Below are 26,187 nucleotides of genomic sequence, written 5' to 3'. Positions count from 1 at the left end.
AGGCATTGAGACCTTCCAGACATGGCATTAGTACATGGGAGTTAATACATTGGTATATGACAGAACAGTTTCTGATGGCTCGGTGTATTAGAGGAGGGTTTCCCAAACTGTCCCGGGGCCCCCCCTTGGTGCACGTTTGTTTTTTCCCCTAGAACTACACCACTGATCCAAATCATCAAAAATTGATGATGAGTTGGTTATTTGAATCCGCTGTGTAGACCTAGGGCAAAAAAACTAAATGTGCACCCGGCGGGGGACCGACATATTGAGAGAGTTCCCTCCCCGCTTTGTGCCATTCGCTTCCATTTTAAGAACCATTTTGCAACCGAATCAGTTGGACGAATACACCACTGGGTTGTGGGTTCGATCCCTGCACGGGCCACATATACTGAACAAATGTTAACTGTAAGTCACCTTTGCATAAATGCAGCCGAAACAGCAAAATTATATTGAACAATCAATGTTATGTACGTCACACTAAACCTAGACTTTGAGACGGAAGCTGTGTCGTTATACCATGTGTCGCTGCTTCGAATAACTTCTTCCGTTTTTTACCTGTGAACCTCTCAAAACACATCTGAAGGGTGAGAAGGGCCATGCAGAGATGCAGGAAGCAGAGCCCTCCAGGTTCATAACTCATTATCACCAAAGGTTGTGTCATGGTGGGGAGGCAAGGGTTTAAACAGGACAGGTATTCCAGCAGGCGTACTTCATTATCGGAAGAGCACACTGGTCGGCTGAGGGAAAAGGCCACGAGACAATCTGGTAGAATGAACCTGGCCCGTCGGCATCCGCTAACACACGGATGAATATTCATAAATGGGAGTGTGTGTGGGTGGGTGTGTGCATCTGGGTGTGCGCTTGTGCGTGCACTCCCTGCCACTCGGGATATGGAACTCTGAATGACATTATAAATCCCACAGTTTACTGGCGTTGCAGTTTGAGTGACAATGAAGGAATTAGTATGAATGTGTTTAATATGCTCACTGTTTTGTGAAAACAAATGAACCACCTATTGTGATATCACCACAAAACAATCGGTCTCAATGGTGAGATTCGATAAAATGTTGAAGGTTTGGTCATTGATTTAAATTTGAATCCTTTTTGTATTTTATGTCTAGCTATGATTGTGTTACACTATATATAAAAAGTATGTGGACAACCCTTAAAATAAGTGGATTCGGCTATTTCAGCCACACCCATTGCTAACAGGTGTATACAATTGAGCACACAGCCATGCAATCTCCATAGACAAACATTGACAGCAGAGAATGGCGCTACTGAAGAGCTCAGTGACTTTCAACGTGGTACTGTCATAGGATGCCACCTTTGCAACAAGTCAGTTTGTCAAATTTCTGCCCTGCTAGAGCTGCCCTGGTCAACTGTACGTGCTGTTATTGTGAAGTGGAAATGTCTAGGAGCAACAGCGGCTCAGCCGTGAAGTGGTAAGCCACACGGAAGTAAGTCCCTTCAGCAATGTTCCAACATCTTGTGGAAAGCCTTCCCAGAAAAGTGGTGGCTGTTGTAGCTGCAAAGGGCGGACCAACTCTATATCAATGCCCATGATTTTGGAATGAGATGTTCATTGAGCAGGTGTCCACATACTTTTGGTCATGATGTGTATCTGTTTGTTAAGTGATTAAATTGTAATTCAAGGTCATTTGGAACAAAGTGGAGTCGGTGGTGTCTTGGAACACTACATTAGTTCACAATGACACCGTGAGGCCCTTTGCGCCTCTAGGAGACGAAAGGAATCAGCCAAAACGATGACACAGCATTTTTCTGGTTCACTTAGGGGTGTTAGTCCAACCAGGTGTCAGGGTAGACTTATTTTGTGGCCGGGCTTAAGTAGTTTTTCTGCCTCTGTCTACCATTCCTATATCCTACTGATGGATAAAGAGCTTCTGTGTTTTCCCTGTCCGGCAGTTCGAAGACACTCTAGAAGCATCACTGTGTTTAATGGCTGTAATGCTAGGCATCATCTCCAGCCGCCTGTCAATGCTTTTGTCAAAGTGGAGTGAGACCCTGCTGGCCTAGTTCTGTCAGCGAGTACACACACACACACTATACACCCCGCCACACACACCCACACAGTCACACTCATTCTCACATACAGTAGACACTCTTTCTTACTCACGCACGCAGGCACACACTCACATTGCCTGCAGTGCCGAGGCTCGTTTTCCAGAGGATGCCTGCTCTGTGTATCCCGTTCCGAATAAACAACAGAACACCCTACTAGACAGAGCCGTCTGTCATCAGCACTCTTTTGGATAGTATCGATAGCAGTCTGAGACGTGTTGGCACGGCAGAGTTCAAAGCCCAGAGCTGCGCAGTCTGTTGTGACATTTGTCCATGACTCAATAACAACCGATTTTAAAATGAGGTTTGTGAATATGATTATATGTTATAATGGGCCGTGCGTACTGTTGCGTCTCTGTGGACTCTGATTGGAGCTAGGATGACCATGAGTTTAGCTTGGTTTTGTTTATTTATGATTAGGGCTGTGGCGGTCACCATCACAATCACACCATCACAATAAATCCGTTATTTATTTTAGTCAGGTCTAAAGAAACATTATGATAGGAAAGAAAATGTATTTCAGAAGAACAGAATATGAGTTGGTCTACTGTAAAGCCTATATTATCTGGCTATGCTCCATGCCATAAGCTGTAGGCTTGTTCATTTAGCTGACAAGATATGCTTATAAGCCCCGTGCCATTATTTTATTTGATCTGATTTTATAGTAAGAAGACTATAATTGAACTTAGCTGAATAAAATAGAAAGGATATTTTTTTACCATTACAGAGCGAGTGCGCGTATGAAGTGGCTATGTTGAGCATAAAAGTGATCACTTGAAACAGGTCCTAAATGTTCAATTTAGAATTGTTTGGCAACTGTAGTTGTGAATTTTACAAACCTTAGAATGTCTTAGAAATTACAACATAGTGCATTCGGAAAGTATTCAGACCCCTTGTCTTTTTCCACATTTTGTTACGTTACAGCCTTATTCTCAAATGGATTAAGTAGTTTGTTTTCCCTCATCAATCTACACACAATACCCCATAATGACAAAGCAAAAACAGGCATGTCAATGGGTCTGAATAGTTTCCAAATGCAGTGTATGTTGTAATTTCTAAGACATTCTAAGGTTTGTATAGTTGCATGGTGCGACTATAGGCTATGGATCATTTGAGAAAGTAGCAAAGAAAAGCTTGCGCTCTTTTCCTTGCCTCAAATTGCACAGCTGTTCTCTTATCAAGTAATCATACTATTCTCAATGTAATCTTGTGTAATATCTAGAATTAGGTTCATTTTAAAATGGGCAGGAACAAGGGGCAGGGGGACAAAGACATGTCATCTGTACGCACTCGAATAGCGGATGGAGGCGGCTACTGTAGCTTTCCCACCTACTGTACTCTGGTTTGATAGTGGAGGAGCAGGAGTTGAATATGAACAGCTGGGAAATACATTTAAGAACACTTATTTCACTCATCCATTGTTTGAGGAGCTTGTTCTCGCTGCCCCCGACAGGTGATATTCAGCCCAAACTCTGTATGCCATGGCCTCTCCAACCTTGTTCCTGTAGCTACCCAGGGCTTAGTCTGGGAAACCCAGTGAAATCTGTTCAAGAACATCGATAGTGACATGTTTTCACAATAAACATGTTTCACTAAACTTTTGACAGCCTGTCTGCGCGCTCGAGAAAAGAATAAACGAGAGACTGTAGGCGATGGGTAACGCATGGTGGTGAGATATTCTCTATAGCTAAAGGTAAAGTGTCACCCAATTAATTATGACAATAGCTAACTGTAATCAACCCTGCACAATCAATGAACCAACAGCATCGCCTAGGGCTGTACATTATCTTTCAGACACATTGATATACATGTTGGAGTGTAACATATGTTAACCAGTCCATCCAGCATGCATGATAATACAGTCCACACTCAATGGTAATTACTGTAATTTGTTTCATTTTGGAGTATAAGCTAGACCAATTATGTACCAAAGACATCTTAAATCAGTTTTGTTTTATGTTTTTTTTTCTGACATGCCTTATATGCATTAGGCTATGTATTGTATAGCACAATCCTAATTATTATTATTTCGGGGTTTATAAAGCCTATGCAGAAGCTCTATGTGTATGGCTGTTTTGAATGAATCATCACCTTAGAAAGCGCTATTACAGCGACTCAACAGTCACATGGATTTTTACTCTGGTCATGACTCATGACTGCCGGTGTGGCGGTAACAGGGGTCACCACAACAGCCCAGGTTTTGAGTGTCATCCGCGTTAGTGCTAACACTGTTGACACAGCTTTTGATATTGCGACCCGACTTTGAACGGGTTATTGAGTTGATAGTCACCAACTGAGTGGCTTTAAATGTAACTATGGAGAAATGTAAGCACACCATTTTTTATACTTGGATGATTTGATCAGTTATTAGTAACAAATTGTTTACATCTCAAAATATAGTAAGTATAGTTTTTGAACTTCCCCTAGCTATTCATCAAGGGAGATGTAATCTAAAAATACTGTGAATGAGCTATAGAGATAATTTCTTTGAGATGCATTGCCTTGTTTGTCTGTGGAGAGGATATATTTCTCTGTGGAGAGTTCTCTCTATCATATGATTTGTCACACTTGCCTCCCTCGGCCAATCAGAAGCCTCACCTCCGGCCTCGCTGTCTCTCAGACCACAACATAAGGGTCATGACCCCTTCTCTCCCAGCTCTGGGGTCTGATAGACCTACCTCTAGATGTATGTACAATATCTCATTCCACATGGCTATGTCCAAAATGGCACCTGTGACAATGAAAACAAATATGATACAAAACAAATAGGCTTACTGCTATTTTAACCACACTATTAGTTGCTTTGAATGGACTGTATCAGTTTCAAATCTTAAAGTTCTAAATGATTTAGGCTACTGCTAACAATTTAGCCTGCTACTAATAATCAAATTGTTTGATGATGAAAATAATGGATTGTTTTTAAGTCTGACACAGTGAGCGTTTTGATTTTGAAGAAAACATTCTACTGGATTGTAAGAATGTCCAGACTCCTGCTAGGTCATAATTTAGTAGGACATTTCTTCACTCTTTTTCTTATATTTGGTGGTGTGTTCATCATTTGATGTCTCACTTTATGTTCAGATGTCATCACTTTGCTTTTTTTTAATGAATGTTCCATGTTTTTTTCTCTCTCATTTCACTCAGTTTCTCTTCTTTTGAATAACACTGCATGCTATGCTTTGTCTTATTGAGGTTTTTGTTTTTTAACTCTTGTCTTTTATATTTTCTTCCTCATGTTAGCTATCGTTATTATGATGGGATTCTTATTGTGGAATGGCACTGGTAAGATGCCACATTGTTTTGGTCCCCATTGCCTTTCCCGATAGACAAAGACTCTTTCCTGTGTCAATTCCTCATCCGATATGTGTTGTGAGTGCTGTGTTGGCGTAACCTGTTGTAACCCATAATCATTTGTGCGCTGTAGGATTTCGCTTTGTTGTTCCTTTGGCACAAATTGGACGTTGTCTTCCTCTCTTACGCAAACGTTTACCAAACTTTGTCGAACCCTATATTTGGGAACTTGCTGAGCGTTAATGACTGCAGTCCACAAGGTGCTGAGAAACGTAGGAATGCGTACTGAAGATTGTTCATCACACGTCTCTTTAATAACTTAAAAATCACTGTGAGTAGACGTGTCCTGTATATGCTTCATGGTGAATAAAGTATCTACTTATTGAGAATTCCCCTACAATAGACCCTGAAGGAATATGCAAATTAAGATGGTATGATCGATTCCGAGATGTCATCGACATTTCTTTGTACACAAAACTTTAGTTAAACCACTGGCATCCTGCTGAGTAGATAACAGCATTTCCTATTTCCTTTCAACTAGTCAATGAGACTCCTTTATGCTGAGGTGAAAGGCGACTCAATTGACCAATTGCAATGAGCTATAATGCGATCTCAAGCCATTTGAAATGCATATCACCTCTCAGAATTGACTAATTTGTCTCTTTTCAAAAAGGAAATTGGTGCCAGTTTAATGTGGTTGTTTTGGATTGGAACACTTTGCTCCTCAATTTATTTTCATTTTTGATATTTCTACCCGACTATTAACACAATCAGCACTTTCCCCTCGTTCGTTCCGGTGAAAGCGCACAAGTGCTGTTTTTGCTGCGGTGGAACCATTCAGTGTGACACTGGAGTGGCATCATTGCGAGGGTATTCACCGGCTCTACGGGAGCCACTTCAGCTTTGGGAAATGGGCCCAGGTCTGTAGGACTGAAAGTGGTAGGGGGTTAATTAGGAGAGTTTCTCAACTTAGTAAAAAATATATATATAATTCTGATGCAAGAATATGCACTGAACAAAAATATAATGATTATTTCTATCAAATTTTATCGATAGCAAATTTGAATGCACAAAAATACTTTCTTTTTTTTAAGGCATCTGTGTTCAACAGACGCATATCTATATTCCCATACGTGTAAAATCCACAGATTAGGGTCTAATGTATTTATTTCAATTGACTGATTTCTTCATATGACCTGTAACTCAGTAAAATCTTTGATATTGTTGCATGTTTATATTTTTCTTGAGTATATTGTTCAACTTTGACAGGCATTTTGAAATGACACGTATACCTGTCCAAATTCTTCATATACAGTTCATACAGTATTTTGAACATTTCCAGAGTGAGTGAGTGAGAACAGGAGGAAATGATGGTTGCTGAGGATATCTGCTACCTTGAACCAGATTTTTCCAAGATAGCCCTCACGGCAAAATAACTATCATCCTCAATTCTTAGTGAAAAGCAAAGGCGACCAGATACAAACCAAGGAAGATATGAAAAATAACCTCTTCATATCCTGACCTCCCTGATACATCTATTATGTCCTTAGGCATCTCTACCTAACACCCCCCCCACACACACACACACACACACTGTTTGTCGCCCATCCCTCTGCAATATTGCCCTAGTTCCAGGTCAATATTTCCCTCTTATTTTTTTCCCACCCTCGTTGGATCTACCTGAGGGGGCAATCAGCTTGATGAAGTGCCTCTCCCAACAGGTCATTAAGATAGATCTGGGAATATTATGTTTCATGGTTGGCCCCAATAATTCCATAAATCATTTATTTTTGCTATCGCACCTGGCCCATTTATTACAGACGATTGAGGCGAAATGCTAGGCCCTACCGTTTTTATTGAGGAGTGGAGACGCTTGTGAATACGATAATTACGTTTAGCACCTGTAACTGACTCTCAAAATTCGAGTGAGTGAGTGAGAGTAAGAGGATTCTGGCTTCAAGACTTTTGGATGTAATCAATATAGTACTTTATTTGATGAGACATTTTTTGGGGAGTATTATTTCATGTTTGTCTTTATGTCTGTGTGTCTGTCCCCCTCTCCTATTACTATACTGTGTCATTCAAAATCATATTATTGGAATATTTGCTTTGGAGTTTTGTTTGGTTATTGATTTCATTTTGTTTTTCATTTCTTTCCTGTCAGCTATGAGGATTACGAACCTGAGATCAAGTAAGAGTAAAATGGACAGGTCATCCATTCATGACACACTATCTTCATTATCCATACATTTCATCATAACAAAGTAATGAGTCACGTTTATACCACCACATGCCTTTAGTAAATGTTTAGTGAAGCTCTCTGTCAAGTCGTAGGGAAGGAATACTCACCCACGCCTCGCATTTGTTCAATATTAGCTCAAATGGGTACGCTTCTGGTGAAGTCATCTCAGAACGCTGAAACAAGTCTCCCAGTTTGTCACGGGAGAAGTAGTCATGCACTGTGCAATTTAAGCTTTGAAAAAAGGTAATTGTTTTCATCATTTAATTGATTTGAAGTGCACTGGTATTTCTGTTTAAACTAGCATAATTATTCAGAGCTTCGTTATTTGTCGAGGCTTTTGGGACAACCCTCGGGCAGCACATTCAAAATACTGTGTTTACATGTGTTCATATTAATTTGTCTTCCAGTGATTATGCCATACCTGCTAGCCCCGAGGTCATACAAACTGTATCGCCTATTGTCTCTGTATTAATTATACACCAAGTACTATTTTAATATTGGGGAGTTACCTTGAGTTTTCCACTGTTCCTGGTCCAGTAATAGTCTCTCTCTCCCATGTTCAAATTTTAAAGAGTACACTATCTGATGGTCTGTCATGTAATTGATGAATAATGTGTGCAACTCTTGAAAGAAGGCGAGCGAGAGAAAAATGATAGGTGTCCCCAAGGAGCAGGCGAACACACGATTCAATTTAATTCCACTCCTCCTGTCGATTTTCCGCTTCGTTTCTCTCCTCCCTCCTTCCCTTCATCTAGATTTGTACTTTTGTCTGTCTGGTGGACATTTATTTTTTACCTGCGTTTCTCTTCTCTTTTTGGTTCATCTGTATGTTCACAGACCAAGATAGCTAAACGTTTGTTTTTAAATCCTGTGTTTTTTTGTTGCTTCAGTGAACAGGTAGTCGCGATGCTCCTTCCGAGTTGTGCACTGCCGACAGAATGCTAAGTGGGAAGTCTGAGAACAGTCACCACTTCAGACCACCTCAGAGGCTTGGTTGACTTTGAAGTCACCTCTCCTGTATCTGGTCTTGAAACCAAACTAAGACCTTGTTTGTGCGTTTCCACCTGTAGCTTCCTGGGACAATTACATATTTACATAGTTAGATTTTTACCATCAGCTACAGTATACAGTGGGGCAAAAAAGTATTTAGTCAGCCACCAATTGTGCAAGTTCTCCCACTTAAAAAGATGAGAGAGGCCTGTAATTTTCATCATGTGTACACTTCAACTATGACAGACAAAATGAGAAAAACAAATCCAGAAAATCACATTGTAGGATTTTTAATGAATTTATTTGCAAATTATGGTGGAAAATAAGTAATTGGTCACCTACAAACAAGCAAGATTTCTGGCTCTCACAGACCTGTAACTTCATCTTTAAGAGGCTTCTCTGTCCTCCACTCGTTACCTGTATTAATGGCACCTGTTTGAACTTGTTATCAGTATAAAAGACACCTGTCTTTTTTCTCATTTTGTCATCTTTTTAAGTGGGAGAACTTGCGAAATTGGTGGCTGACTAAATACTTTTTTGCCCCACTGTATGTATGCACAGTGATCTGTCAGACAGAATGCGGGCCCTAGTCCACAATCATCACTGGTGATAGTTTGTGATAATTCACATACATTTCTTTAGGAAATTACAGACTACAAAAATCAAAGATTTTTTCGCAAGTATTCAAGTTGAGTTGTTACTTCTCTAGCAGTTCTGAGAACGTCCAGAATGTTGACGTAGTCTCTTTCTGCTTTCAGATCGTGGGTGATTGGGGCCATAGCGTTGCTCTGTCTGCTGGGGCTGACATGGGCCTTCGGCCTGATGTACGTCAACGAGAGCACGGTCATCATGGCCTACCTCTTCACCATCTTCAACTCCCTGCAGGGCATGTTCATCTTCATCTTCCACTGTGTCCTCCAGAAGAAGGTGTGTCTTTTACTCTAACCTTGTGGTTCAGGGACTGTATTCACAAAGCGTCTCAGAGAAGGTGTGCTGATCTAGGATCAGGTCCCGTCCTGTCCATGTAATCTTATTCTTTGTGATCTAAAGGCAAAACTGATCCTAATTCAGCACTTTGACTCTGAGTAGCTTGATAAATATGCCCCTGTATTAGCTTGCTGTATGAGCTTTAGTCAGCTTCTCAAAGCACACATGAAATGCAAAGTGGTTAGCTCAGAATTATACATGACATGGCTTATTACCATGCAGCAAGCTAGAGTGTAATGTAGTTATTAACTACAGTATTCATTTTCTCACAGTATCACCAACAAGTTGTTTGGTTTTCTGCGTCTGAATTGGAATGTGTGTGTGTCTGTGGTTCACAGGTGCGTAAAGAGTACGGAAAGTGTCTGCGTACCCACTGTTGCAGTGGCAAGAGTGTGGAGAGTTCCATTGGCTCTGGGAAGAGCTCAGCATCCCGCCCACCAGGGAGATATTCCACCGGTTCACAGGTAGGTAGCGCCTCTCCTCTCACCTCACCTCAAATGGCAATGTATTTGGTTGACTACGAGCATATCTGATATAGATTTTTACTTCATTCTATCTGCTGATGTTGACCCGGAATTTAGTGTATTTACTTGGTCAATGTTAATTAATAGGTTGTTAACAATACATTTATGAATCATGCAAATAGTCTACGCCACACCATCAGCCTGTCACGACGGAAGCTGGTCTCAGCGTACATAATTAACCCTTTAATTACATATAGCAGCACATTGACACAACGGCTAACCGCTACGCCGAGTTTTCGCCATCAACCGCATGTGAACGGAAGCAGTCGTAAACACCCTGTAATTTATCGGCAACTCTGAGGCTTTTAAATGAACGTGTAATTAGCAAAGTACATCGTAAACCGGTGGGCTCTGGGTGGTTAGGGAGGTAGGGTTCTCTCTCTAAATGAAAGTTGGAAGTGAGACTTGGACAGAGAAAGAGACCTTTGAAATATGAACACTGATCAACCCAACTCCCACACAGCGCTGGGTTGAAATAGAATTATCATTTTTTTCTCTCAAAGACTTAAGCTGTGCTTGATTGAGCCTGCACCTCTCAATGGAACCAATGGAATAGTCCCAAAAGTGCAAAACCTGCCCATGCTTTTACTCCAGGCAGGCTCGATCAAACGATTAAAGTATCTGAATACTGCAAATACTATTTGAAGGCAAGTCTGCTCCCACAAGCACTTGTACACTTGAACATGGCCTTGACTTTTACAGCAGTGTAGAGTTATGCGAGGTAGCAATAACACCAGTGAAACGTAGCAATAACAGCAACAAGAGGTAGCAATAACAGCGACGAGAGGTAGCAATAACAGTCGCAATGACTCAATTGTGATAACACTATTGTGAGATGTGGAAGTCAAACCTTTACAAAGCCTTACAGAAAAACACAGTAACAAAGAATACAGTAATGTACTGTGTTCGTCTTCGGCAACAAGAGGTCTGAATGAATGTATCAGCACAGAGTTGTTGTGTGTTTTTATGGTGAATGTTGCTGCACACACCCAAGACAGACTGTATACATCCTAACTGGAAGCCACCTTTTAAGCACTGATTCCATTACCGTTACAAAACCCCACTGATGTGTTAGTTGTAATGTTCCCCCTCTGCAGAGTCGGATCCGTCGGATGTGGAACGACACAGTCAGGAAACAGTCAGAGTCATCTTTCATAACCGGCGACATCAACAGCTCGGCGTCGTTGAACAGAGGTAATATTCAGTCAATTTGCACCGCACATGCTTGAACGCGCCGCAACCCACTAGCCTCTCCTTTAGGTTTTCAATGTTGTGTGATGTGGAGAAAGAAGGGAAAAAAATAGCCTTTGTGACAAAAGCGGAAGGATTTCGTGTTGGGTCCTGAAGAGCTTATGGGTGCTTTTGTTCCACTTCCGCACAAAGACACCTGTTTGGAATGATTGCCGAATAATGGTCGTCTGTCTGGACCGTGATTGTTTGAAGCAGGTGTGTTAGTGCTGGGCTGGACCAAAATCAAAAACACAGTAGCTCGCTAGGACTGGAGTTGGAGATTCCTGCGTTATGCTCATCCAGTGTCCTGACTGCGATCCTTCAAGTCAGCATATTAGCCTATGGGTTGTTCTCACACTTGACAAGAGATGGTCCACTTTGTGACTTGTGACAGAAGTAGAATAGGGGAAGAGTTGGATGAACATGTTTTAGTTTCGTGTTTTAAGATGAGTCATTCCTCTCCCCCTCACCTGCTCGTATAGAAAGTTGTCCTGCTGTTAATAAAAAAGTATTCATCCCTTACTTTATTCAAATAGCAACTCATCCCAAATGACCTTGACTTTTGTAAAATAATGAAGCTTTTCAATGTGATAATGCAGTTAGTGTATGTGCTAATTTATCCAATTAAGAAACTTTTCATTTGTTTCAAAAGGGTGGATTTTGCACCTGATGGAACCAAGAACCAAAGTAAATGCCAATATGAATTGCACAAAGCATGAATAAATTTGCCTAACCAAAAAGCAGTTGGACAAGAGCAAAATATTTATTTGAGGCAGGACTATTTGTAAATGCTATACCCGTCTTCGTGACAGCTGTCAACCAACAAAGTGCGAAACCAAGAAAGTAATGGTAATTGCTTTGTTCTTTAAAAATAAGTTCAACCATCCACAAATGCTTATCTCCCAATTTCAGTATATGATGACAATTAGCTCCCAATTTTGTGATATGATGACAATTATCTCCCAAAACAATCATGGAAATACACAGCAGCGCGTTGGATAGCGGTCCAAATAAATACACAGTAGCGCGTTGGATAGCGGTCCAAATAAATACACAGTAGCGCGTTGGATAGCGGTCCAAATAAATACACAGTAGCGTGTTGGATAGCGGTCCAAATAAATACACAGTAGCGCATTGGATAGCGGTCCAAATAAATACACAGTAGCGCGTTGGATAGCGGTCCAAATAAATACACAGTAGCGCATTGGATAGCGGTCCAAAAAAAATACACAGTAGCGCGTTGGATAGCGGTCCAAATAAATACACAGTAGCGCATTGGATAGCGGTCCAAATAAATACACAGTAGCGCGTTGGATAGCGGTCCAAATAAATACACAGCAGCGCGTTGGATAGTGGTCCAAATAAATACACAGTAGTGCGTTGGATAGCGGTCCAAATAAATACACAGTAGCGCTTTGGATAGCGGTCCAAATAAATACACAGTAGCGCATTGGATGGCGGTCCAAATAAATACACAGTAAATAAATACACAGGTTGGATAGCGGTCCAAATAAATACACAGTAGCGGGTTGGATAGCGGTCCAAATAAATACACAGTAGCGCGTTGGATAGCGGTCCAAATAAATACACATAAATACACAGTAGCGCTTTGGATAGCGGTCCAAATAAATACACAGTAGTGCTTTGGATAGCGGTCCAAATAAATACACAGTAGCGCATTGGATAGCGGTCCAAATAAATACACAGTAGCGCTTTGGATAGCGGTCCAAATAAATACACAGCAGCGCGTTGGATAGCGGTCCAAATAAATACACAGTAGCGTGTTGGATAGCGGTCCAAATAAATACACAGTAGCGCTTTGGATAGCGATCCAAATAAATACACAGTAGCGCATTGGATAGCGGTCCAAATAAATACAAATGTCTAGTGCAGACTCTGAGGTCTGAGTGTCAGAGGCGTTATATAATCCTCCTAGACCATATCTGCACTAGATGATGATGCCACCCCCCTGACATTTCTCAGGGACGACTCCTCTCCAGACATTGGGTCCCTTGATGGAGGGGTTGAGTCCCTGCCACTACCTCACTCTCTCAATCCGCTCGCCCTCTCCCTCTCAACCCGGACACTAATACGCAGTTTAGATGATGGATTGATGTTCGACGGTGAGAGGAAGTGTCGAGATCTCAATAATTAGGCACTCAGCGACGAGCGTCATCCCAAGATGTTGGCTCTTAGCTGGGGGAGGGAGAGAGAGAAAGGAGTGGAGCTCAGTGGAGTGGGCAGGCCTAGAAGACACCGTAGATATATCACTAAGACCAGGAAGAGGGAGTAAATTAATTAACACGTTTTCAGCTCAAGGCGTTGAAACGCGTCAGGTCTGATGTGTAAAGCGTGAGAATAAACACTAAGTCTGCACAGATGCATTTTCAGTCTGGCGCAGGATAACACATCATGTTCTGAAGCGTCATAAACATCACAAACCTTCTCCTTGCTCTTCTCTGCAATGTTTTTATGGAATTACAGTATGTGTGGAAGAGAATACATCTCTTCAACTCAATATTCAGTACCTTGCCTCAGTCTCTGCATAACTGTTGCTGACTCCATACTTCTCTCCTCTTGAGAGGGAAGCATGCAATCATCTTGATAGCCTCGACTTGTTTAATTTATCCCCGCATTCATGATTTGGAAATGGTCCAATATATCAAACACAGACCCCATAAGTGGGGGAACCAACAGAGGGTGGGGAGGAGCTGTTTATAATTTAAAATTAGGCTGGTATTTTTGGAAGGCTTCAGAATAAGAGAAGCAACAGCAACAAGAAATGAGCACATAGTGATTAAATCAAATGGAAATTATAACCTAATGTATACATACATCCATATTAATAGCCACATCAAACAATGTATGCAAATGAAGTCTAAAATAGGAGTTTAGTTGAGTAAATTGTGATATTGTGATTCTGTTCCGATGCATCGACGTGATTGTTGGAGTTGAAGATACTCCTGCAATGATATATTCATAAAATGATTTGCCTCTTAAAACTCACTTGGTGAAGTTATTCAATTGGATAACTGATTGGACTTAAATATTTTTCGTTGTCGTCCTTTGGGCAATCATAATGTCGGCCATTTTGTTCATGCTTTGCTGTGTGGGCAGAGGAGAAGACAACCCAACAGGAAACTGATTTAGGTTCAAATTCTAGTCAATAATACATGTTCTAAGACAATAGCACAGCTACAGAATGTCGCCTAACAGAAGTTTCCCCCCTGTACCATTCCCATTATGCCCTTGCTGGCCAAATTACACATACTGTAACTGTTAGCTCATTCCCAACATGTTATCATTAGGTCAGTGCGTTATGCCCTTAGTACAGTATGCGTAACGGAGCTGTACACAATCTTCAAAGTTAGCTATCATAACTAGTCATACATCTTCCAGCTCTTGCCATTTCCTTGAGTCCTCTACCTCTCCTTTCAGAATTGGTTCAGGCGTAGAATTGAGACACACAGACATTCCCTGGCACTGTATGTACAAGACCAGAGTTATCGGTCATTAGAGAACCGGTTTGTCTCCTTCGTTTCTCTCTCTCTCTCTCTCTCTCTCTCTCTCTCTCTCTCTCTCTCTCTCTCTCTCTCTCTCTCTCTTTCTTTCTTTCTTTCTTTCTTTCTTTCTTTCTTTCTTTCTTTCTTTCTCTCTCTCTCTCTCTCTCTCTCTCTCTCTCTCTCTCTCTCTCTCTCTCTCTCTCTCTCTCTCTCTCTCTCTCTCTCTCTCTCTCTCTCTCTCTCTCTCTCTCTCTCTCTCTCTCTCTCTCTCTTTCTCTCTCTCTCTCTCTTTCTTTCTTTCTTTCTTTCTTTCTTTCTCTCTCTGGCTCTGACAGATTCAGAGCACTGCGAGAGAACAGTGTCCCTCGTCGGCAGAACTAATTGGCATGCATTTCCGCCTCTGCTGAATTTTTCTTTGGGGGGGGGGAGATATTTATGCAGTCATTGGTACACACTGCACACTTGAATGGGGTATGTCATAGAGCGCATGTTAGGATCTCAATAATATCATATTATGTGCTCTGAATCTGAAGAGAGAAAACATACTCTTAGATGTTTCGGCAATTTGAACATAATATATAAACAGGAGCTTATTGCTGATACGTTCAACTGGATACCGTAACTCACAATATTTCAAGATTTCGCTAAATGTTTCAATTTCCCCAAAAAGTCCCGTCTGTTTTTTCTTCACTAACTGCTGTGCGGCATTCAACCCACATCCAAACTACCTCCTCATTCATAGAATGTGTGTTATCTTCTAGTCTAGATACATTTAGTCACATTGCTCAAAGTTAAACGTTTATTTAGAACTGATCTGGGAACAGATGAGTCCCACAGGCATCAGTCACTGCCGCATAGTCCGGAGTGACGATTAGACAAGTAGAATCGGAGCCTCTATTTTCACAAACCTCCACTTTTGTTCAAACGAAGTCAAGTAGAAAGATGTGGTACAGGAAAAAGGACTGCGAAGGGACAACAATCAGCACTGTAATGGCACTTACCATCCATGAGGATGTTTTATTTGAGGGTATTTCTGCCAGGGAATTGTCTATGGGAAAGATGAATGCCAAGAAGTGAAGGCAATATTTTACTGGACAAATTATATGGGAGATGTAGACCATTTACACAACGTAATACAGTAACCCGGAAATGTTACCTGCCAAAAGCTTTCATAACATCCTTCTTCAAATCACATGGAGTTAACATGTTCTATACTGTAGAGTGGTAATTTGACCATGTTATGTTCAGGTATGTTATTGAAGTGTTATGTCTTCGTTTTGTGTATGTCTATGCTTCAAAACAATGTCTATGTATGTACTGTTGCACACTGTCAGCGAGCATCTGTACCTTGTACATGCGGTGGAATTGGGAGGGGGGGAAACCACATTCAGCTCAAAAGCATTTGTAAAATGACATGGTCAATTTGGGACCCCCCTACAATTCTACCTCTTGAATGTGAGCACACCAATTCCAACAATGCTAAATGGACTTTTATCCCATTGAACAAGCAGAGTCATCATTGACCCACCTCACTGCTGCCGTCGTGATAAACCATGATCATGTCTGTTTCAAGCTTTGCTACGACTGTAGCCCGACTGTTTAACAACTCGCCCTTAATGATCGTGAATGTGTATTGCTGTCATTGCCTCGGCTGCGTCTGCCTGACTGATACATATGTTCTCTCTCTTTTTCTCTCCCTCTTACTTCCCTCTCTCTCTCTCCCTCTGTCTCTGTCTGGCTGCTCCAGGGGCAATGGCTAACCATCTTATAACTAACGCTCTCCTCCGTCCCCATGGCACTAACAATCCCTATAACACATTGCTCGGGGAATCGGCCGTCTATAACAACCCGTCAGTGGGCATGTACAACATGCAAGGTGTGCCAGCCTTCTTTTCATTCCTTCATGAATGTCGCTGGAATGGCGCTAGACATGACTTTTTTTGCTACACAAATCTGCGTTTGTCCCCAAAAGACCCGCTGGAGGCTTTTGGCGGGAGGGGGTATATGGTGGCTTCCCATTGGGGCATGCCATTCCGTCACTAATCTTTTTGTCACACTCCAAACTCATTCATGTGCCTCACTTGCCTGGCATGCATAATTCACTGTGGGGAAATGGTGCAGCAAACCCAAACTATTGGGAAGGGATGTCAGCACGGCAATTGGGAGCTGAAAACACCACCAGTCGTTTGATGTTTTGCTGCACTGTTGTCCATGAAGCTTGCTGTGGTTGTCCGTGAAGCTTGCTGTGGTTGTCCATGAAGCTTGCTGTGGTTGTCCATGAAGCTTGCCCGTGTGCACTGCAACTTCAAAGTGTTGCTGGTAGATTATTGAAGGAACATCCTTGTTCTGTTAGTGCACCCAATCAATGATTCTAATATAAAAAAAACACAGAATGTGAACTCCTAATGAAGTAGCATAAACAAAACTTTTCTACCTCCGGGCTCCTTTCCAATAAGACAACAATTTTTATGACACTAAATGTAAGCCGCCTGAACCTTCCTAATTATGTAAAGGGCCAGTATCCCATTGGTAATTATGAACCGCAAAATCTGTAAAGCAGTATGTTTGCCCAACCAGCAAAAAACAACATCAATGCACTACAAGACTGTTGTTTTGCAGTTCATTAAAAATAATGCACAAAATGAGAGATTTTTATACCAAAGCTGTCCAATATATTAAAAGTACATGTCAGGCAAATTGTGTCTGAAAATGTGACTGAAATGTATTTAGTCAGATCAATACTTCTGAAACGGTTGTTCGTCTTTCAAGACTAAACTGTCAAATAGGAGTTTTATGGAGTAACACCAGCAGAGCCAATTACTTTATCAATGATGAACCCGTCCAAATAGTACTATCATGACTTACTGAAATCCATGATTTGGTTTTCTCTAAAAAGCCACTTCAAATGTCAGCTAACTTTAGCCACCGCTTACCAAAAACCGATGGGAGAGTGATAGGGGCATGTGCACAAGTGTTTGTTGGCAATGGAGATTACTAGCATGTAATGTAATAACAATATTAATAGTGTACGTCATATATGTAAACTCATCTTCCCCCCTTGAATATACTCTGGTTATAGTTTCTAAGAAAGTGTTATCAAATACGCATGGTGACATCACAAACGGGAGGTCATTTCTGGAAACGCATCATCAAGCCTGTGTGAACGTCTCTTCTATCTGTTACTGTTATGCTTACTTGTGTTTTTTTCTTTGTCTTTCCTTTTCCTCATGCTGTCAATAAGACCCCTACAGAGAGACAAGTATGGGAGTCAAACTAAACATTGCTTACCAAATGTAATTGACCTTAGCTTTACTTTCTTTTCACTCTATGCTGACAAAGGGGGAATGAGAAAACAGTCATCTTATTTGGAAGTAGAACTGAAGAAAGTAGAACTATTCCAAATGTCAGATGCTCCTCTGAAATAATCACCCACTTCTGAAGAATGTCCATCAAATATATTCACAAAGGAGATGCCTTGAAAGAACTTGATGTCTTCTGCAAATTCGATCAGCCCCAAGGAGCATCCATTTGATATAATAAGATCCAGAGGGGGCTGGTGGGAGTAGCCATGAGAGGACAGGCTCATTGTAATGGCTGGAATGGAATTAATGGAACAAAGTCAAATGTGGTTTCCATATGTTTGATGTTTTTAATACCGTTCCATTTATTCCAGTCATTACAATGAGCCTTTCCTCCTATACCTCCCACCAGCCTCCTCTGATAAGATATTATCATCCTGTATAGCTGACATTGTAATCCATAATATAAGATTCAATTGGCCAAAGTAGCCAGCATGCTCCTGGTCCTAAGAGATTGAATTCATCTCAAATGTTGGCCAATCAAAATCCAATGCCAATCTTGGAACTTGGTCACCACCGGCATATGTTACTGTTTTACATTAGAACAAGTTCAGCCGCACTTTGCAGAAAACAAAGGTCAAACCTACATACAGTTTTTGCAACAACAACAAAAAAAGAGGTGGAGAGGCTTTAACTTTAGACATTCCTCTTTCAAACACATTTTAAACATCCTGATGACCTTGTGTGAGGCTGAATGCTGACATTTCCTACATTTGCATTGACGCATCCCTATAAGACACCGTGGACATTTTAATATAAAACATCCATACTTTCTCTGCATGAGAGAACAGAAAGTATTTTCCTAATGTATAACTGTAAAGTGGACCCCTTATCACCATGTCCTCTATGGCCTATATGTATCATTGCGGAGTCATTAAGTTTACCATTAACTTTCTTTCTACATTAGTCTATGGACAAATCCATTTAAAGATGACGCTTTCTTAAAGGTAGACTCAGCAGTATGACATCACCATGCTAACAGGCATTAAAAAAAAAACACAATTCAAATCTGCCAAGACTGCTACTTTTGGCTCATCCCTATTTATCCCACCCCCAATCCCCATTGCCCACATTGCGGCAGGTTTCAATGTTGTTTTTGTTGATGCCTGTAGGCAGGAAATTGCCCCCAGTGTTGGAATTTGGCGTATTGCTGAATGTACCTTTAAGTCGGGGATAATAGAACTGGGGTCGAAATGTATAAACAGAGCTGTAGGTAGTATATCTCACTCTTAAAAGGAAATGCATGGCTGTGGTTTGTTGTTGTTGAGTGTATGTGCCTAAAGCTTACATGTTGTCAATTGTCACACGTATAAATGTTCTCATGTTTGGACAAAGTTATTCGCAACAACATCACAACACAAGCCAAACAGAGAGGATCACGATAGAAATGTAGATTGCATTACAAGTACTTGAGTGTGTTGCTTGAGTACTCGTGCGTGGCTTGAGTAAAGGTAAGTGTATCTAGTATTGACTGACTACGTTGAATCATTGAGACAATCTTGCAGTTTGTGAACATACCATATGTACACAACACAAAAATCAAGTGAAAGAGTGTTGACCTATAGGCCAACATATCACAATCAGTGAGCCACCCTGAAGGTTGCACAACACATGGAAAGAAAGCAGATAGCTTTGGCGGGCCGAATGTGTGCATGACCACGTCCAAGCGGCTGACATTTAGCCGTTCTAATGAGCGACCGCTACTTCCGTCCCTCTCATATGAGCTTCTCTCCTCTTTTCCTCTTTGTTCCCCAGAGGGAATCCTGAACAATGCCCGGGATACAAGTGTCATGGATACTCTACCACTGAATGGTAACCACGGCAACAGCTACAGCATCGCCAGTGCCGAGTACATCAGCGACTGTGTCCAGATCATCGACCGGGGCTACAACCACAAGGAGACCACGCTGGAGAAGAAGATCCTGAAAGAGCTGACCTCCAATTACATCCCTTCCTACCTGAACAACCACGAGCAAAACCGCAACCTCATGAACAAGCTGGTGAACAACGTGAGCAACGGAGGCAAGGATGTTAGTCTGGGGGGTATGGGGATGGGTGCAGGGATGGGGGGATGGGTGTAGGGATGGGGGGGGTGGGGATGAATGTGGCGCTGGGTTTGGATGATCAGTCTTCCTTCCCTCCGCACCTCCACGATGAGGGTCTGGGCCTGGAGTTGATTCGGGAGGAGTCCAACGCCCCTCTTCTGCCCCAGAGACCACCGTTGCTACCGCCCGTGGACAACCTCCACCACAACCACCTCCACAACCAGGGCCTGCCGCATCAGCCTCCGCTCCCCCACCACCACCACCCAGCCTTCTCCTCGGCCACCACCACCTCGTCCTCGTCCCGCCGGCGGATCCCGCAGGAAAACAGTGAGAGCTTCTTCCCCCTGCTCACCAACGAGAACACCCAAGACGTGGAGCCCACTTTGCCCAGCTCCCAACCCCACCACCTGCACCACCACAGGGACTCCCTCTACACCAGCATGCCCGTGCTGGCAGGCCTACCAGATACCACAGCTAACGGCACCACCACTGCCCCCCTTGCTGATAAAGATGCAGGAGAGGGACTACCGGCAGGGGGCAGGAGCCCCGAGGCCAGCCAGGACGATGTCTACTACAAGAGCATGCCCAACCTGGGGTCACGTAACCACCTGCACCAGCTGCACTCCTACTACCAACTGGGGAGGGGCAGCAGTGACGGGTTCATCGTGCCCCCCAACAAGGAGGATCTGCCCCCCGAAGAGGCCCCCCAGGAGCCCTCGCACCTGGTCACCAGCCTATAGGCCCACAGACCCAAACCCCTGACCCATTTACCCCAATTCCTTATTGCCGTGGTTCCCGCTTTTTTCTGCCTCCCCTTCGCCCTACGCGTTCCCCTGTTTTTTTTTTACTCTGTGTCCCGAATTTGAAAAGCGAAACTGATGCCTGTCTCAATACTGACAGCAAACAGAATATTGAAACTGTTATGTTTTGTGGATAATACGACTTGACTCGGTTCGATGTTGGAGAAATCTATTGATGTGCATTTCACTTTTTTTGCGAGATGCCGAACCTTGTATGGATTGATGTGTTTTCTCTCAGTGGGAGGGGAGATGAACACACGGGACAGCTGAATCTCGAGCTCTGAAATGTATTTTGACAGTCCAAAGGAACTACAAACGGACCCAAAATACATTCTGCTACTAGTTGATGTGTAGAGTTAAAATCGGAAACAAATCAAGAATAAGACTATTTTATTATACTTCTGTATCCATACTGGCTTTTTAAGGGGGGTTCTTCCTCTATGGTGATTTTGCAGTACATTTTGTGCTGACGTGTTCCTGCAAGTTCGACATGACCAGATTTTGAACAATGAAGGAATTTAAATCACGTGTGCTTTTTACAGCATATTTTAGTTTTTCTCCTTTTGCCGTAACAATAATAACCGTTGAAGAAGATGGAGAGAAAAAAACTAATAACAGAGAATTCTGAGGTATTTCTATGTAAATGTACAGATACTAGCATTGCACATAATAGTATAATTTTTGTTCCACTCAAACCTTTGTCTTTGTAAATGTAGTTGGTTCGGAGCATTTCCTTTTTGTTGTGCTGGTCTTGAGCATTATTTTGCCTCATTTTTTTCCAAGAAACAATAAACAAAGCAACAAAACTAAAATAACTAAATAACACCAACAACAAAAAAAAATCACAAAACACTTATTAGCGTACATAGCGGTGTAACCACCAATGTTTTCCAAACCATTTTATTTTACAGTTTGGTTATTTCTTCACTGTGTGGATAGAAAGAGAATTCTGGTCCACCCACCATTAGAAGGGGACGAAATCACAAGTGTCAGAAAAGTTAGCCAAGAGTTGGCCTGCAGAGAGCGAGCTATTTCCTTTCCTCATCAGTTAAGAGACAGGTGCGGAGAGAAAGTGAACTAATTGAAATATCAATAAGTAACTGGGCACGACAAAACTTTTCGAGTGAGGAAAAACAACTGGAAATATATTTATTTATTTGTTCAAATGACAAAGTACAGTGATAAATGGAGGTAAAGAATTCAGCAGCACAGAGTAGTTTTTATTATGAGTACGATTGTGGCTTTTTATTTATTCATTTTTGTATTGGTTTCCAAGTTGAATGACCTCATAACTAATATTTGTTGTAACAGTGAAACTTGTTTGCCAACAAATAAATGACTGGTTAAGATTTACCACTTAGTTATGGCAAAGCTCCTGTGTTTTTTTTGTGGGGTTTACATTGCTATTACTCCAAAAGGCGAAGCAAGGCCTTCCTTGTGAAGATAGTATTGTTTGAGCTCTGTTTCGAAGAAATCTCAATACATTCAGCTATTTCATGAACACAATAAAGGAGAATGTGTCACTGCTGGTTTAATGTACTCTGTATATATGCGAAAGCAACTGAGTGAACGTCAATCAATTTACCCCACGAAGAACGGTGGGTAAGTAATCATTCATTTTCATAGGAATTTTGGCCTTTATAACAATGGATGGGTCTAACCCTGGGGGCGCTGATTGGTTACAATATTGACGTTGATTTTTACTTACAGATCTTTCATTACGGTGTTTTATCAGATGATTGACTTTCTCAACTGAGTGGGTATGGAGACTGCTGCAGTTAGGGGCCAGAGAATAGATTTCGGTCTTACCTTGTCCGTAGACGTCTTATACGGTAAGGAAACCAATATGTCAAAATGTGGATGAATTGTCCTTTGAACATTCAGCATTTCCCAAGTGGTTCCACTGTTCCAATACTTTGTGGCAGGATCATGGTCAGCTATGTGATGGTGGTAATGACCCAATATGACATGGCATCACGTTGTTCAACCGGTAGCTATGTCAAGATTCCTTTCGTGAGGTGAAATTTGATAGGACAATTATTGTTATGCCAGCATTGTACTGAACATAAAATATTGTCTTTCTTGCATTTGACATATTTCAAACGATAACATCAACATTTCCCCCAATCAAATGTACAGTTTCTGAAATTCAGCACCTCTCCTTAATGGCTTTGCATACAAAGCAGTAGGAAAATTAGAATGTCCGCTTCCAATCCCATATTCATGTGGTCGCAGTTGTGATTGATGGCTGAGTCATAGCGAAAAATTACAAAGAGATGTGAGGCTCGTGTAAAGGGTGACCGGGCCAATGCTTCCTTCCTCTCTCATGGATATGCATGAGGCTGGATCTCCTCTTGGTTCTCTCGCCGGTAGCAGTGAAGAGCTATGGCCCTCGACGCGTGTCAGTTTGACTGGCGTTTGCAAAGCGGGTGAGTTAATAAAATGTCCTGCAAAAGTGACTCTGGCCTCCTTCCTCCTTATTAATGAGTCATTACGCTAAATCCTAAACGGCCCCGCAGGCCCTCGCCTCCGGCGTTTCCGTGTACATGCTGACTCGACACAAAACTGCCCCGTCAGGAGTAAACACAGGTCTGGAATTGACACAACTGCACAACCTGTGTGTGTGTGTGTGTGTGTGTGTGTGTGTGTGTGTGTGTGTGTGTGTGTGTGTGCGCACGCACGCACGCTACATGAAAATTTGCTCGTGTGAAGGATGGTTTCACTAACTTTTTTTGGCCAGCAGATCATTCACTTGAAATGTGATAAAATGTCAAATTAGTCGTCATCTGTACATTTGTGTTAGTTCTGTGAGGGGAAGGCTTTGATATATGTTTAGACTGTGGCATCTCAGTAAGGGCTTCATGTGAAAAGGCAAAACAACTTCCCTTTTTATCCATGGGCGTTGAGATGAGGAGTTCCGTTTCTCTTTGCTTCACGTAATTATTTATGAACACAATAACCTTAATACATTATCCATTGTTTTGAATGGTTTCCTAGGCTATAAACAACTGTGTACAGGTATTATAGTAGTAGGCTTAGCTCTAGACTGCAGGGTTGACAAACCAAACTGGTATAGGCTTTCTCTTCAAGTCTTCACTAGTTGTAATTGATGGCGTGTGCCTAATGTGCTATGTATGGAACAGGTCACATGACGTTTGAAAGAAATAATCATCCGTTGTCTTTTGTAGCACACACTGTACATGGAAACTTGTACAGATTCCCCTAACACAATGATCGGTGCAAGCAAAAGTATACCAGGCATCCACCACCAAATGACATATTCAACTTAATTCTCATCTGAGGAAAAGGCAGTGCATCACAACTATCCTTCGGTATAAAAATGAAGCTTATTTTCCCCACATGGGTACACAGGGCACACATACACAATTATTCATTTCAACTTTCAAATTCCCCCAAAAAATCCTTTCTGACAACACATCTCCCAGTCATTCCGTGCAGTTATCCTTGGTTCTGACAGGGAAGGACATTGTCTATGCCCTCAGCCCTCCTTCCTCTCCACCACCTGTCCATCCTGTCGGCCATGAGAAAATAAACTCTCAACTTTAAAATCAAGAACAAGAATTTGAATGTTCACAAAGCATTCTGGGACAAGATGAACATACAGTTGTGTTTTTTCATCATTGCTTGGTCTGACAGCTCTGTCAGCATTTGAGACACATTCTTTAGGGAGTGGGACCCCTCTTTGTTATTGTGCATGCAGTTGCAATTTGTGGCTTGAAAGGAAGATGTCCTATGTTGGTTTGAGAGAAAACATATAGAAGGCACTTCTACAGACAGAGTATCAATATTTGGAACTTTATTGTATGTTTTTCAATATACCATTTGATCTTTCTGGTGGGTCTACCCAATGGGCAAAAACTGGTTGAATCAACGTTGTTTTCACCTCATTTCAACAACAACATTCAGTGTGATGACATTGAGTCAACGTGGACAACCGATTGGATTTGCAAAAAGTCATCAAGGGAAGGGCTTTTCCTCTTATTTTTAATACCTAACTATTAACCTAAATCCACTGACATGGTGAATCTTTCTGTTGATTTCATGTTGAATTCACATTAGTTGAAAACTCAAACAAATGTAAATCAAACCTAGATGTTTAAATGGCATCTGTGCCCAGTGGTTCGGTGTTAATATGGCTGTGAAGTTATTTATAGTAAATGATGAGAAACAGAATGATTTTTTATTGGACAACCGCCGTGTGTGTGTGTGTGTGTGTGTGTGTGTTCAGGAACATTTGTATTGCATGTATGAATACCAGTGGAAGAGTAGGTCAGATAGGACCTCTATAAAATGGCTCATTTCATATCTGGCTCTCCCTGTAAAATCAATGGTTGAATGCCCCGCAGAATTCCAAATGAAAGGTGAATCAATGTCATCTCATGGCTTTGTGTACTGGGACGACCTGACAGTCCTTGCAAATAAAAGAAACTGCCTCCCTATCCTTTTCTGTTGAGATAACATTGATTTAAGATAGAGGGGATTGTGTCAATGTTTGCTACCCTGGGGTCCATTGTGTAAAAGGCCATGGCCAAAGCTGTGGTTTTATCGTGGAGAGCTTTCAAAAGTTGGGGATTTTGAAGAGTGCTGCTGATTGATTAATGTTCAAAATGTATTGGTCACATACACATGGTTAGCAGATGTTATTGCGAGTGTAGTGAAATAATTTTGCTTCTAGTTCCGACAGTGCAGCAATGTCTAACATGTAATCTAACAATTCCACAACAACTACCTAATACTTGCTTCCGAGTGGTGCAGTGGTCTAAGACACTGCTTCTCAGTACAAGAGGTGTCACTGCGGTACCTGATTTGATTCCAGGCTGCATCACATCCGGCCGTGATTTGGGATTCCCATAGGATGGCGCACAATTGGCCCAGCATCGTCCAGGTTTGGCCGGGGTAGGCTGTAAATGAGAATTAAATAAGAATTTGTTCTTAACTGACTTGACTAGTTAATAAATAATATTTTTGCCCTTCCTGTGACATCGGGTGCTGTAGGTGTCCTGATGGGCAGGTAGTTTGCCCCTGGTGATGCGTTGTGTAGACTGCACCACCCTCTGGAGAGCCTTGCGGTTGTGGGGGGTCAGTTGCCATACCAGGCGGTGATGCAGCCCGA

The 26,187-nt window shown here is 41.9% G+C and overlaps 1 protein-coding gene across 4 annotated transcripts in view; it reads left to right on the top strand.

The window, feature by feature from the left end:
* The window catches only part of LOC112259967 (adhesion G protein-coupled receptor L3), a 342,605-nt gene extending 320,192 nt beyond the window's left edge, over window positions 1-22,413 (top strand). For 2 of the 4 annotated variants that reach the window (XM_042328359.1, XM_024434684.2), the window contains 6 exons: window positions 9,364-9,532; window positions 9,931-10,056; window positions 11,214-11,310; window positions 16,597-16,725; window positions 18,091-18,142; window positions 19,964-20,172. In XM_042328359.1, coding sequence (XP_042184293.1) covers window positions 9,364-9,532; window positions 9,931-10,056; window positions 11,214-11,310; window positions 16,597-16,725; window positions 18,091-18,142; window positions 19,964-20,024 — 634 coding nt within the window. In that variant the 3' untranslated portion in view covers window positions 20,025-20,172. Of the gene's footprint in view, window positions 1-9,363; window positions 9,533-9,930; window positions 10,057-11,213; window positions 11,311-16,596; window positions 16,726-18,090; window positions 18,143-19,963; window positions 20,243-20,289 lie in introns of those variants that run through there. The other 2 variants (XM_042328358.1, XM_024434686.2) reach the window with 2 other exon arrangements.
* The last annotated feature ends 3,774 nt before the right edge of the window (window positions 22,414-26,187 follow it).

This window comes from Oncorhynchus tshawytscha, linkage group LG10 (assembly GCF_018296145.1).
Source record: "Oncorhynchus tshawytscha isolate Ot180627B linkage group LG10, Otsh_v2.0, whole genome shotgun sequence".
Taxonomy (NCBI): domain Eukaryota; kingdom Metazoa; phylum Chordata; class Actinopteri; order Salmoniformes; family Salmonidae; genus Oncorhynchus; species Oncorhynchus tshawytscha.
The sequence above is the reverse complement of the archived record's forward strand: the minus strand, read 5'-3'. Positions and strand labels throughout refer to the sequence as shown.